We start from the raw sequence: 15,308 nt of genomic DNA, 5'->3' as shown, positions 1-15,308 counted from the left end.
TGAGAACGGAACACACTACCATCTTTAATACTTTTTTGTTTTTCATGGTTCTGTCCCAAGTCTTTAATCTTCCGCCTCCCCTCGCGGACCTCATTTAGAGGCATCTTTTTATTATCGCTAGCTGAGCTGGTCATTTGCTAAAATCTGCCAACGGTGATTCACAACCCGGCTCATCATTAACACAGAGCCTCTACGATGTCTTCCAAAAAAAAAAGCAGAGGATTTGCAAGAAGCTTTCATCGACGCCGGGGTAACTCGCAAAGGGGCAAGTAATATGGCGGCGATAGGGGTGGGGAAGACGGGACGAGAGGTCAGCTGCCCTTTTTTGGTGATCTCCAGAAGGACGTTCCGAATTCCAGATCGTGTTCTCATGTTTTGAGCCTCCTCTGAATTGTCATTATAGTAAATCGTGGCATTGTTTTGGGCAATGTGTGTTTACAATAAAAAAAATATAATTGTGGGTTTGACTTCATTTTCTTTTATTCTGCATTTTTTTTTATTTTGTTAGGAACGGTTAATGGATTCTGAGTCACTCCCCGTGCCGAGATCCTCTACAGACACAATATCTTAATTCCTTTTAATACACTTGGGACTGACTTAGTGATGCAGTCGTTGGTCTCGTCTTAGATTCAGGAGCCGTATGTCTATCCCATGCATGTTTAAATCCCCTCGCTGTATTACCCTCTACCACTTCTGCTGAGAGGCTGCTCCATTTATCTAGCACCCTCTTGGTAACGTAACACTTCCTTACATTCCATCTAAACCTCTTTTAGTTTTTGAACAAAACAAGAAAGAAGTAAGGGAGAAGAGAATTTTATGCACAAGATGTGTCCAGATTCCACTTCCGCTTTGTTGTTAGTAGGCATGGTCTTATTAACGCTCCAATCCTCTCCTTTTTACAAGACATTCTGCTAATTGATACTTAGAACTCCGAACGGCGGTATTCGGTTACGACTCGACGCCAGCCAGTACGGTGCCGCTGGGCAACCAGGCCCTTCTGGCAAACGCCGAGAAAGGGTTAACGCGAGGGATGTTCTCCTTAGACCGTCGAGGGAGATCACCACCCACTTCTAGGGTGGGGACCCTGTAAGGACTATAATCTCCTCTCACTCCGAGCCCCACTCCGCCGGCTGCTAGGAAATCTGGAACCGAGCTCGACGGGCGGCTGGCACTCCGCGCTGCCCTGCCCAGTAAAACCATCGCGTCAAATTAATGGCCGTCACTTTGACATTTCCCAGCCAGGAAAACACCTCCATAAAAAACAAAGCCCACAAGTGCCCCTGGCATTTTCTGGAGAATTTGTCTGTTTTGGCCCCAAATAATGGAATAAAATTAATGTTGAGAAATTTGACATGAGTAAGAAATTACTTTTTCTTTTTCTCTCCTTTTTTATGATCCGTTTTAACGACTCAACACTTTTCTGCACAGTAAACCCTTTATTTCCAGAACGATCTACATGTATTTTATTGAAAGGATTACAGTTTTTTTTTTTTCCTTCTTTAGCTGGATATTTCTGTGAGTAGAAGGGGTTAATTCTTTTTTTTTTTATGAAACTCAAATATATTTTACGTTAAACAGAAAGAGAAAGACGCGCCTTAATACTTCGAAGAAGAACAAAAAAAAAAATACTCATTTAATACTTATTATAGTTCTTTCATTTGTTCTGGTACCCGATAGTGATGACAGACCAAAAGTGTGATGTCATCGATTTAAAGGGTTATTACAAAGGCTCAAGTTGAACTAACTTTGACTTGAGAAGTTATACTTCTTGATTAAAACGCAGCTGTAGAACCTCCCTTACATGTATGTTGATCCGGGTTCACCCCTTTAAATTGTGTCCTAAATTAATTTATAATTCCTCTTCCCAGCTTTATTATTATTATTATTAATATTATTATTACTATTTTTTTAATATTATTATTTATTAATTTATATAGCTCCATAGCAGTCCCCATTAAAGCTGGAGGAGAACAGGGACTCAAAATTCGAACTCTCGGATCTTCTTAAAGAATAGTTCATTCCACTAAGATTCCAGATTGTGCCACGTGTGTCCAGTTTTAAACTGGTTAATAAGCAGATGACATAATATAACCAATGAGGTGTGTGGAGATCTCTCACATTGTCCATTCCAAGGGGCTCAACTTGGGGTAACCTTGCAGCGATTATGAGTGTTCTATGACTTGAGCAAATAATGGAAGTTCTCAGTAGAGCTCCAGCATGGCTCCTAAGGCGTGAGAGGACCATGGCCAGTTTCTCCACAAGAAAGGCTTGAGTCAGCCTTTTACGCCGTATACTTGAAATGCGAACAGTAACCTCTCACCCATTACTATTCCTTCAATAGGTGGCCCTAATCCTCAGCGGTAACTTAAGCTTTCTGAATTGGCTGACCATCGTGCCAAGCCTTGCCTGCTTTGATGATGCCAGCCTCAGCTTCCTCTTCAGCTCCAAAGAAGGGTCAGCGAAACATCATGTGTCCAAGTTGCAGGCCCAGAAAGCTGCTGGTGATGAACCTCCAAAGACTTATAGTAAGCCTATAGATACTTAATACACTTTTTCACGCATTCTTTTTTGTTGCACTTGGAACCCCTGTTCTTTTCCGTATGTCTTCGCCTGTCTTTGTCCTGTTGAGACTGTAAGCCATGGACTTATCCCTACTACCTTCAGCTAAGTATCGGTGATCTGGTTGCCCTTTCAGGTTTCTACGTCCGGAAAATGGTTCATCTCTCACTGGGCGTCCTGATCACCTACCTGAGTGTCCCCGTCATCGTGAACCTACTGAGTTCCAGGCAAGTCATGAACACGTCTTTCAACCCACTCCGAATCGTGAACACCTACGGAGCATTTGGCAGGTATGTCTCAGAAACATCTGGACGCATATATGTGGTCTCGGGGCTTCTCAATGTATCTGCCACTCCATGGTTTCCCATGATCAAACCAACATCCCAATTCAATTATTCCCTTGTCTTGACTTTCATGCACTCCAAATCTATATTTAAGTAAAACACGCGTTTATCCTATATGGACGATTTCCATGGCAGCGTCATGGAGGCGTTACTCAATGGGTGGAATAACAACGCCAAAACCAAGATGGCAGCCCTCAGCACCTCAATGGGTTTCCCATATGTGTACGTGCTTTTGTATTATGGCTAATCTGTAAAGCTGTAAGGCCCGCGTGAATTTTTTTACGTTTATTTGCAGATATTACATGAACGTGCTCCATGATGTAAGGGAAAAATATTTTCCAAACATTGTTTTATGTTAAGAAATATGAATTTTGGACGACTTGGACAAGGAGTGGTTTTGTGTTAATGTGAAAGATGGCTGGCATCAGAATTCTGGGTATTCCATGCCAAGAGTGGTCACGTCCCCTTGGGGGTTTTTTATATAATGGGAAAGAATCGTCCTGGAGAATATCTACTGGAAAATATTTTCTTCGCTTTCCCTCTTGAGGTTGACTCGGATTCAGCAAACAAGTCCAGCTGGTCCGGGCATTAGGAATTAAGTGTGTGGGGGAGGGGGGGTTAAGAGACCCTATCAGTCTTTTATTAGCTCTTAATGTATTAGGAACCTCAAGAAAAAATGTTTCAGTCTCCCCCGAACATTAACACTTCCACCACCGGGGCTCTTTCCAGAAGAGCGGAAGACCCTCCACTTACCAAGACGCCATATTCTCCCTGCTCTTCGACGTAAATAAATCCTGCCTTCATTTTATATCATGGCGGGACGCGTTTTTAGGTAATGCGAAATGCAGGGGCCTAGTTTTCCGTCTCTTCTCTTTTTAAGTGTTCTCGGTTCCGTGTTCCTGGCTGCAGCGAAAGGTAAACACACGTCGAGGGATTTTTTTGGACAGCGAAGGCTGATTCTGTACAAGACCCGAGAGAACAGTTTTTATCCAAATTGGACACAAAGCCAACAGAAACAGCTTTTGGCAAAAACCATCACCATAAAATCATCTAAACTCTAAATCAGACCAACGAAATGATTAAATGCATCGAGGTTCCATTAGTAGCAGACGGTTCTGCTGTTTTCTTCATTATTTTTTTTTTTTTATTTAATTTTATTTGTATTAGTCTCCTTAATCTCCAAAAAAAAATGTTTAAAAAAATATGAAATTTGTGAAATGGCCTGCTACGGCTTGGATCCTCTCAGCCTGCTTGTCATACGTTGGTTATTTCGTACAAACGAAAAACCAGACATGATTAAAAAAACAATAAAAAAAAAAAACTGGCATTAATTACAAGTTAGTCAAGTTATCAAATTAGTCCAATTAAAATCTACATTAAACCCTGTGGCTTCGAGAGACGCACAACCTGGGCTTAGAGAGACGCACAGGAGCGGAACCCAAAAGATGGCATATGGAAGGTTCTTGGGAGTAACTATATGGAAATTCCATAGGACGAACATGCGCCACCTCGGCTTCCTACCCAACCATAATATATCGTATGCCGCAAGAAGTGTAACTTTTATATGGCACCGTCCCTTTAACTCTATGATGGGTAGAATTTGGGATATAACGTTAGCATATAGGATAGTTCTGTACAAATGGCGTAGGACGCTATACATTTTTTAGGTGCCTTCCAATGGTCTTTACGTCTTCACCGCCATTTTTTTCCCGGTCTACGGTTATCTTATGTACCGATACAGCGAGTTACTGGCCTCTACGACCAACATTCTCAGAACGATATAAAATAACCCTTACATTTGTGGACGTGGCCATTCAATGGCGAAATAATAAAAAATGATAAATAAAAAAGCACGCCGGTATTTGTGGCGTGGCGTCGCTTTACTTTTTCCTCTCGTTGGATGGAGTTACTCCTTTCTCCCTGCCGTCTACCGTCGACGTCTTTCTATTCCATATAAAAATATAATAAGAAGTAATATATAGAAGAAATATCTGGTATGGTTCGTCTCGGTAGACTTTCCCAGGATTCCCTGGTTTCTCAGGGTCTTAATCTTTTGAGGGATCCCCTACATTAAATTATCTGCCCCTGAAATCGTTTACCCTTTAGAATCGATTGTTTGCCCTTGAGTAGCCACAGGCTCTTCTTGTACAAGAAATCAGTCTGTACCTCCCCTCTAATTAACATTATTTGACCCCATAAAACTCCGTGGCATCACCTCTACAATAATTTGGTGACCCCCATATACTTCCATGGCATGTCCCCTACAATAAAAATCATGTGACCCCCATAAAATTCCGTGGCATCGCCTATACCATAAATTATCTGACCCCATAAAATTTTTTGTGGGATCCCCACCCCCTCCTAATAAATTATTCGACTCCATAAACCTCTGTGGCATCCCCCTTACAATAAACTATTGGACCCCCAGAACATTCCCCTACAATAAGTTCGGTGCCATCCCCACTCCAATAAATGACTTGAGACCCCCCAATAAATTCCACCGGCGCCCCCGACCAGTACTGCCAGAGAACAGCGGAACGGATTAAAGATTGGGTGCGCTTGCCAGTTTTTGGGTGCCCCTGCGAAACTTTTCCTCGCTGCTCCGTGGTTCCGGTTGTCAGCCGTGCGCAGCAGCAGCAGCAGCGAGACGCGGCCCCCGCAAGCGCTTGTAATTCCAGCCCGTGTAAACCCATAAAAAGGAAAATACATTCGGCTCATAATGAATCTGTGAGTACGTGAAACCTGACATATCTGAAATCACACAGTAGGAACAAACTTTTATTACTAATTTGGTCTCCCTGATTTACAAAGTGTTTTTTACCGCTGGGCTGCCAGCCACGATCATAACTCACCCGGCGTGTATGAAACAGGCTGTCTGGCTGCCCCGAAAACTCCATTAAAAGCAGGTAACACTTATAAGATCTGGTTTGGGGTGGGGCGGAGTGGGGGGTTAAGGGGGTCCGGGTGCCGTTCCATTGCTTAATCTAGAACTGGATGCATCACAGTGGGGGGGTTAACCCTTTCACGGCTGACCCTGCTAGCTTTTATTTACCGGACGCACGCAATTTTTTTTAATTCTTATTTTTTTATAGGAAAAAAAAAACATATTTATGCAGGGCGGAAAATTCTGTAATTTGTTGAATTCGCTGCGCGCAGAAACCCTTGGGAATCTTCAATGACAGTTTTGGCCTCGGAACGTGTTTACATGTCACACACCCTATCCCGCTGTCTGTGCCAGATGGGAGACCACCAGAGTTTTGCTGTGCAATATTTTATTTAACCCCCCCACCACCCCCCCTCTAGATGTGAAGGGGTTAAGTAAGATTGCAACCCCGTGTCCTCTCCCACCTACAGCTTCGACCCGAGATCCACGAGCGAAAAACAAAGCGTGGTCGTAAGCAGCAGCTTCATAGATCTAATGCGGCCCGTCGTGAATCATAGCAAGTCCCGCTAATCCGTCATTATTGGCCATATATGACAACTGTCCCTATTTGCAGGGATAGTCCCAGCAACAAGATTGAAGACTCCAAGTGTATATTCACACCGTCTGCCATTTTTAAGGAAGTTTTACCCCTTTTCTCCACCGCGGCCACCTAGACGTCACGTAGTATCACCTTATTGTGTCTGCGCTGTAGGTCTTACGTGTTCTGTTACTCCACAGTATCACCAAGGAGAGGACGGAGGTCATCATTCAAGGGACTTCAAGCTCGGATCCCAACGACCCCAACGCCGTCTGGGAGGAATACGAGTTTAAATGCAAGCCGGGGAATCTGACGCGGCGTCCCTGTATCATCAGCCCCTACCATTACCGCCTCGACTGGCTCATGTGGTTCGCAGCGTTCCAGGTAACAGATTATTAATGATTCCACGACACAGACATTCCTATAGAGAGACTTGAGTGTCTAATAATCAATCCTATACTACACATCATAGCACACGAGACCCTCTATCGTGAGATGCCTCTGGTATAGGCAATGTTCCTGGCCAAGGTTGGCCAGGAACGTTGCCACCACCACCCCTCAACACCTGAAATAGAGGGCATGCTGGGGTTTCTAGAATAAGGACAGAATTTGCACACTGACTGGATCCTTACTGGCTCCATGAAAGATCGCAAAAGCCCTTTCTATGATGTCCTCGTTGGGGATTGGACAGCCTCAGATAGTCCGGGGAGTGTATTGTCTTTCAGATGCGTTGGGTCACTTAGTAGAACTCGGCCACCAGGCTCGGTATTCCTAACCCTCTCTGGGTTCAGCCATCGGGTTTTCACCCGGCAGATACCGGTCTGCAAACATCTCAGCGTTTCACTCCACCAGCCTTTAGCGTCCTGTAAACCTGCGCGACGCCGTTGATGGAAACATTATTATATTATGTTTCAGTAGGCAAAATTAGTGGAAAATAATAAAAAAAAGATTTGCACAGAAGCCAATATATCCAGCAAAATATTCCTTCCTGGCTCCCAGATAGACACGGCTGGTAAAACCCTGGATTAGGGTAATGTTTTTTTCTTACCGCTCTATGTCCTATCAGCGACACCCAAAATCCATTCAAATGACTTTTTTCAACAATTCATTGCACTATACATATAATACATATATAATATATATATATATATATATATATAGCCATATTGTGTTAATAGTAATAGTAGTAGTATTTTATTTTTATTATTTTTGGTGTTAAATCCAGAGAACTGTCATTTGTATATGATTGCTGAGATGTTTTTTATATTTTAATGACATTTTTTTTTTAAAAAAAGCAAAAAAAAATACATAAAAAAAATTAATAATCATATATATACATTTTCAAAAAAATTATATATATAAAGATATATATATACTATATATTTTTGGTTTGTTTTATATGCTTTTGTGTGTAAGGAGCCAGATGTAGAGATTTGATACCATCGATAGATCCGCGTTGGGCTTCATTCTGTCCCAAAGGTTCTTTTCGCGCTGTCGGAAAAGGTACACAACCGACACACATTTTCCGTTTGGTGGGGTGACTTCGGCGAGCGTCTGCGAGAGCGCGCAGGATTTACAAGTCCCTATAATAACATGCACTTATGATTTAAACATTAAATTATTGGCACTGGGGAGCTCTGAATAACCAGGGACAAAAACAAAGTTCTGCGGCCAGCAACCAGAGGGGCCGTATAATGAAATTAACCCTCGGGATGGATTACAAACTGAAACAAGACAATATTTTAAACCTGGCAAAAAAGAAGCAATTGTCCGGGGCCCCAGACGTTATCAGGGGCCCGCAGCTATCACATTTTCTCAGCCTGGTTACTGAAGGGCCGATAAAAAATCTAGCAAGGAGGGAATAAAGAGAAGAAATATTGTTTACCCAATAATGATTGCAAGCTCTTTAGGGGAGAAGTCTGGGGATAGAATAGAAGTACCAGAATCAACATGTATACCTGGGAGCTCTCCAGGTGTGACCCAGAGTCTCTAGGTGGAGCTCTGCTAATTGGGTCAGTTTCTGTTTTCTCCGGACAGAGGAGGACTGTGTGTGTGGCCACACCCACTCCCCACCCTCTTTTCTCTGCCCCCTCCCAGTTCCCTCCCACAAAAGGTTGTCCCTCCTACACAAAGCCACTCCACTAGGAGCACTCCGCGGAGGCTAGCCTAGGACATTCCCGGCTATGCCAATATATGTCAGGCTGGAACCCAGTTAGCATTAATGGTGGCCCCGTGTTAAGTTTTTTTTGGGGGGGACATCATTCCTAGTAACGCTTAATGCCCAAAACTTTCCCAGAAATACTTCTTTAATCATGCTTCTATTTTGCCTTATTCTTAATTTCCCAGGGAATCCTTAATCCCATGTGAGTCAGGAGCAGGCACCCATAGGTTGTTGCCATATAAACTGAAAAACAACGTTAAATGCTCCAGTATTGTTTTATGTATTTATTTTAAACTTTCACCAAAAAAAGAAAAAAACAAGAATAAGGAGGCTTTGGACCCTTCCATGACCACAACAAGCATTATAGGGCCACAACAAAAAGTTCAATTTTGGTTCTTAAAATAATCATTTTCCCCACCCAACTCTGACTTTCAGGGGCCGCTCAGCAATTTTAATGTGTTTTTCCTGTTTTTTCGGTTCACAAACAAAGTTGAATTTGCACCCAAATCCCGACACGCCCGGCTCTTTTTCTTACGTTACACATAAAAAATAAATAAAAACTGTCCCTGCCTTGAACAAAGGTTTTCATAATTTTAAACAAAAAAAACTCCAGAGTGATAGATGTTTGTTTTTTGAGTCCGAAAACGCTTATTATTTACAATGCCGCGGATACCGATTTGTCGGTGAAAGGGTTAAAAAATTGTTTTTTTAATATAATTCCACATTTCTGCCCCGGCAAATCAAAACAAACAAGATCCCCCCGGAGTGGAAATTATTCTGTGTTACCACAGAGAGGAGCGTACGACTTCTCCAGGAATAACACAGCGTCCTGAGCTTTATAGCCCGAAGAAGACAGCGTGAAGCCGGCACCCAGGCCGCATGTTTGGTGAGCCCGCCCCGGACACGGCTGGCTGAAATAGATACGCGCTCATCTCCTACCAGAGGGCGTGTGCGGGGTAAATATTTATCCTTCCATGTCAGAGCTGCAAGTCTCATCCGTTCCAAAGCCAAACGCTGCCAAACGGCAAGGTTAATCCAGATTCTTGCCAACCGTCAAGCTCGGGGTCATCGCCCCCGAAACTCAAGGAACGCAAACATTTTTGACCAAGCTGAGGATGACCCATCATCGACGCTGTTGTCTTTAAAATCTCGACGTGAAATAAATAAATGCATGAGCCGTTATGGAAGCACGGGGTAACTTTGCGGCCAACGGGGTGATCATGGGAACTTGCCAACGCTTCATAGCCTTGACCTGGCATCGTGTGTCTTCTGCGTTCCACCGAAGGTCAACGGTAGTAGCGAGAACATCAAAACGGTACGGGTCGCGGGGTCACTCCATCTCTGAGCCAGACTTGTGACAGACGCTGAACAAACAGACGAGCAGCCAAAACATCACCCACCTCCCGTGGTAACATCTCATGCGCGGAGTTCCAACACACACACACAATTCTTTTCTAGTATCCCCGGCCTGATGTATACACAGCTAAGGTTTCTTGAGAAGCCGTCCTGTAGGATTCCGGCTAGAATGGAGTCACTCGCTGCGACGTCTCACACCTACTGTAATGGTCAACCAGCTGGACCACCGTCGGTTGGCCATGGAGAAGACAGCCGGGAAAAAAAACATGCAAAATAGTGCGATTCAACCACGCAGCATCACTATTATATGATAACACAGAGGTGGGCCGTGTCACATGAACTAGAATGGTAGCCCATGCGCTGCTTCTTCTTCTATCGCTGAAAAGATTACATTCCGGGGCCAATTTTTTGTTTTTTTGCCAACATTCGGTTCCTGGTTTTTTGTTTTTTTTGACCCATGCACAAGTGTGAAAACTCAGAGGTGTCGGATCAAATTTTGGGCACATCGTCGAATCAGGACACCACCACACTATGGCGGTCCCCCACCATAGGTCCCCCCCCCAGCCGACGTGGGCATGTTTGGCGAAGGGCATCGTAGACCCCCTCCTAGGGGAGTATTTTCGCGTCCACCTTCACTCTACTTAGGCACGTTTCATATAAAGCCTTTAAAAGCCCCCCGCCATTTAAAAATATATTGGACTTTCAATGAGGGAAAAAAAAAAAAAAACACTTTAAAATATATTACCACATGGGTCAAATTTAAGGAAAGAAAGAAAAAAAAACACTGAAAAGGAAATTGATGTTTATTTGGAGGAAAGTGCAATTTAATCGTTTTTATCTGCTCCTGGCTACGTGGCGCGTGATCGCTAAACGCGGTTTCATGCGCTGCCAGGTGGAACATGCATTAACTATACATCAGGCACTTGCAAAAGAGAGAGCGCTTAATGGGGTGGTTTGCACGTTAATGCTCCAGAAATAACATTCACGAGTAAAACAGCGTGTGGGATCTGGAGAAAATGAAACATTTCGATCGTTTTATGGGAACACGAGAGTTAAAAGCAAACAAAAAAAAAAAGCTTTTTTTCTCTCATTCCTTCTGCAAAGTCTAGAAATTTACTTCACCGAAATGACAGAAAACTCACATTTAATGCCTAAAAAATGTTGATTGTTTTTAACGTGATTTCGTACCGATCAACAATACAGAGGGACATTTTTAGGGGGCGTGGTTAGAGGTGCGGCTGTGGGTGGAGCTATTTGTGTAACTGAGTGGGGCATTTAGAAGAATAATGGGGTTTATTTACCCCGTTTAATTTATAAAGCCGTTTCCTGCTGTTTCTATACACATTATCGGGGCTTTTAGGGCTGTAGAACCCTGCGATCCCCTCATACCCAGCAAACATTCTGACCTCCTAGAAAAGAGGCGCATCAGGGGAGGAAAAAGGGGCATCAGGGATTTGGGGACCTCAGCTCAATATCCTGGTTCTCAACCTAGAGGATGGCAGCCCCAGAGGGGTAGGTTCTTGGGGCAGCTGGGGCATTGCCCTGGGTCAGACAGAGCAAATGTTCGGCCAAAATACGCCACTGTCCTGTTGATGGATGATGAGCACGGGGAGGACTGGGCCTTTATATTGAGAAGTCGGGTCTCTCGTTTGATCCATTTGTTCCTTTGTCCTCTCGGCAGTTCCTGCACGCGATGTTTCCGCGCCGGAGAATAACGATTCTAAGCGGAAGATGTTTGTAAAGAAAATAATTTTCCATCTATTTCTCGTTTTTCTCTTTTTTGTCCGGCAGACCTACGAACAGAACGAGTGGATCATACACCTCGCGGGGAAGCTGCTAGCCAATGACAGAGCAGCGTCCTCCCTCATAGCGGTCAACCCCTTCCTGGAGAAGAGTCCTCCCAGGTGAGAAGGATTGCGGGGCAATTCGAGAGGCCCCTGGGGCACTTTTCTAGGAATCGGCCCCATCCGGCCCCCGTCTAGTCTGCCCGTTTTTTCCTGCTGTAAAGACTCAAATCTTAATCAGTTGTTGGTCTCGTCTTAGATTCAGGAGCCATATGCCCATCCCATGCATGTTTAATACCCTCACTGTATTACCCTCTACCACCTCTGCTGGGAGACTGTCCACTTATTTACCACCTTCTCCCTTAAATAAAAGGAGGAAAATACATTTATTTTTTTTTAACCGTTATCCATGTATTCTACGTGGATGATTTAGATCCAATGATCTGTATCCTGTGCTATACTGAGTCTGTAATGGGTTGTGTATAAAGAGTAATTCCGTTCCTATGGTCTGATATCTGATTTAGGTGTGCAAGGCAGCCACAACCTATCGCAGGGTGCTGGCGGTTAATGAGTTAAGTTTTTAAGCCATATTACTGGAGCTACTGCAACATAAAAGCCAATTACCAGAGGACTTGCAAATACGAGGGAGCTTCCAGTTTATTGTGCATTTCGCTTTATTACCTAATACTGCGGCCGGCTCAACAAGTCAGATAATCGCACGCTGGGAGCGTGCCAAGACGGGGTTAAATTACACCTCTCCTTTCCATTTTTAATGCAGAGAAGGTTCCTGGGCTTCGCCTTACATCCGCCGCCGCCGCATCAGGGAGCCACCGCAGTGAGACCGAGCTTAGCGGGTTCCCGGGCATCGCACCGGGGCTGGACCTATCTCTCTGCCTAGAATGTAGGAGCCAGACGGAACGTTTTAAGAGCCGGCTTTATTTTATTTTATAGGAGCCGGGAAGGGATAGACCCGTATTAAAAAAACAGCCCAAAATATTAGGTGTCGGCAGTAAAAAGTTTAGGAGCCCTGGCTATACGGCTTGTAGGATTTGTCCGGCTTAAGCCTTGCTGGCATACGAGGGGTTAAACCCAAAGCCAGAACGTACATCGAGGAATAAAGGTTTATATATATATATATATATACATCAACATGGGGTCCGGATCTGACCGTCATTAATGTATCTAAATTAGTATTAACTCTTTAGTGGCCCAAAGTCTACGTAGCAACTCATTAATTGGCTCTGATCGAAACCCTGACTGGTCATTATTTAAAGATGCTCTTAATTGAGTCACCTGCACTCAAGCAGGGATATATCAACCACAACATTCTGGGAGCAAAAGCACCGACTGGGAGTCATATATATACGATCACAGCGGGGAGAATAGGAAGGAGTCGGCTCCAGACTGTGTGACCACCAGAATCTGCCCCTGAGACCTTGAGTTTGGGGCAAAAACCCTGTGTCATTATGTCTTATGCCCAATACACCTTCCCAGTAGAGCCATCCTTTAGATTAGGTGTCAGATTAAGTTTAACGCTCTCAGTACCAAGTAGATTCACACGAGCGGCTATAGCGGTCACCCTTTCTTTTGATCCTAAATTGTCAATTCTTACGTCTTTACAATAAAAAACGGAACACGTTATCCCGAGACAGCGAGCGCTTTATAGCTGCAGAGTCTCCAAACGCTTGCATTTGGCAACATTAATAAAAACGGTTAACGACCGCCATCCTCTCCCGGCTCATTCCTCCCCTCGATCCGTTTGACCCACACCGTTAACGTCTAGATTTATACACCAATTAAACGGTCTCTTTGACCTGACAGCCTTTATTAGCGCTCTTAAAATACGAGTGTGCATTTCATTTCAGAAATATCTCACCTAAATCACAAAGGGATTCGGCTGAAATTCTAGAAACCCCCCCCCCACGCCAAAAAAATATATATATTTTTTTAGAAAAAAAAACCTAATAATTGCTCGAGACTTTACACGCTGAGATGGCTTTGCGTCCGCGGTTAACAATCCCGAACAGGCCGAAGTGAGACCTACGGGATGGGGGGGTTTAATGGCTTTTAATGAATTTTTACTTTTTTGACCAGCGTCCTCTCTTTGATTTACAATTAAGAGGGAAACCGTGCAAAGAGGTCTCCAGATAAATAAAAAAAAAGCCAATAACGTATTAAGTGACCGTACCGAATAATAAAACTCATGTTTCTGCGGATTCCCCACCTCCTCGCTGGCCTTGTCAGATCGTTAATTTTGACAGAAAACACAATTCCTGTTTTTCCCTCCAAAAATCTCTCAGCTGTTAATTTTCGGGACAGCTGTTGCCCTCTGGAACTAATTACAGCTGTCGGGGAGATTTAGCCCCCCCGGTACCACGCAAATATCGCTTCTAATTTTTTCACGCGTACAGTTGGAAGATGTCATAACACCCGCTGTACCATACGCAACCATGAAGGGCCGCTCCGGCCCCAGCTGCTACCGGGCTAGATGGACTGGGCCAAAATTAACCACTTCAATGCCGGCGCCGGGGGGCGCGCTAACCCCACCTTTAAGCATCACGAAGGCTTTGGGTCATCATTAAACGGGACCCCTAATAATATTGGGTTGTTTTGTGTTCATTCGGTTATAGATCGCATGGCTTAGTAGACTTGGGCTTAGCCCTCTTATATCCTCTGCCTTACTTGGTTATTTTCAATAGACTCTTTAAGTAACTGGTATTTGGGGAAAATTGGGCAGAATAGATAAAATTGATCAAAGAAATCCCATAGATATTGCTTATATCTCATTATTAACGTGTCTCCTCCTTTGGAGTTCAAACAGAACGCGATCCGAGGGTTCCAGAATTTTGTGAAGAGGTATTCTGGATGCGAAGGGGTTAATAAAGGGCCGTGAATAAATGCTGCTTTTTCAATATCGCCCCCTACAGGTGGATCCGAGGAGAGCACTTCAGGTACAGGTTCAGCCAGCCGTGGGGTGCGCATGCGTCCGAGGGCAGGTGGTGGATTCGGAAGCGGATCGGACCGTACTTCCCGCCGCTCAACCTCCCCGGCCTCAAGAAATTCTTCCAGTCGAGGTCGTGGCCGTTGCCGGAAAAAACCTCATAGAATGGACCGAAACGCTGATATTTTTCCAAAATAAAAAGCATTTTTTTATATATATATATATACTTTTCTAATGCATACTGTTTGTTTAGAATGCCTTTTATAAATGACCCTTGTAATGTGAACAGTTAGGGGAGAATATGAAACTCAGGAACACCTTCGGTTTCCAAGTGACTTCTTAATAACAGATACAGCCATATTGGGCCGGGAGAAGATGGGGGTCTTGGGTGGAAGTCGAGCAGTTTTATGGAACCAGCATAGAAAAAGATCTAAAGTTACATAAACTTCCTCGACCTCAAAGATGGAAAAAGATCTCAGAGTTCCCAAAAACTTTACATCTTGTTGCCCCCAATAAAGGATATCATGTTGTAATCTTCTTGCCTTTAGAATCCTTTCATGCCCTACAAGAAAATTCACATTCCAGGTAAAGAAAAAATAAACGGACCGTTTTCCACCCAAACCCAGGCGCAGAAAGCTTTGCGGACCCCCTGCCGCTGTCTTATAAACATAGATGGACCTCGGCCATTTCTGGAGCTTTGCG

General features: G+C 43.9%; 1 protein-coding gene across 1 annotated transcript in view; it reads left to right on the top strand.

Moving 5' to 3' along the window:
* Nucleotides 1-14,816, top strand: part of LMF1 (lipase maturation factor 1) — an 89,509-nt gene extending 74,693 nt beyond the window's left edge. The window contains exons 7-11 of the mRNA XM_053470909.1: nucleotides 2,342-2,525; nucleotides 2,696-2,849; nucleotides 6,565-6,748; nucleotides 11,673-11,785; nucleotides 14,593-14,816. Coding sequence (XP_053326884.1) covers nucleotides 2,342-2,525; nucleotides 2,696-2,849; nucleotides 6,565-6,748; nucleotides 11,673-11,785; nucleotides 14,593-14,770 — 813 coding nt within the window. The 3' untranslated portion in view covers nucleotides 14,771-14,816. The remainder of the gene's footprint in view (nucleotides 1-2,341; nucleotides 2,526-2,695; nucleotides 2,850-6,564; nucleotides 6,749-11,672; nucleotides 11,786-14,592) is intronic.
* The last annotated feature ends 492 nt before the right edge of the window (nucleotides 14,817-15,308 follow it).

The sequence above is a fragment of the Spea bombifrons genome, chromosome 7 (assembly GCF_027358695.1).
Source record: "Spea bombifrons isolate aSpeBom1 chromosome 7, aSpeBom1.2.pri, whole genome shotgun sequence".
Taxonomy (NCBI): Eukaryota; Metazoa; Chordata; class Amphibia; order Anura; family Pelobatidae; genus Spea; species Spea bombifrons.
Note: the sequence above shows the minus strand (reverse complement) of the source record. Positions and strands in the feature narration are given on the sequence as shown.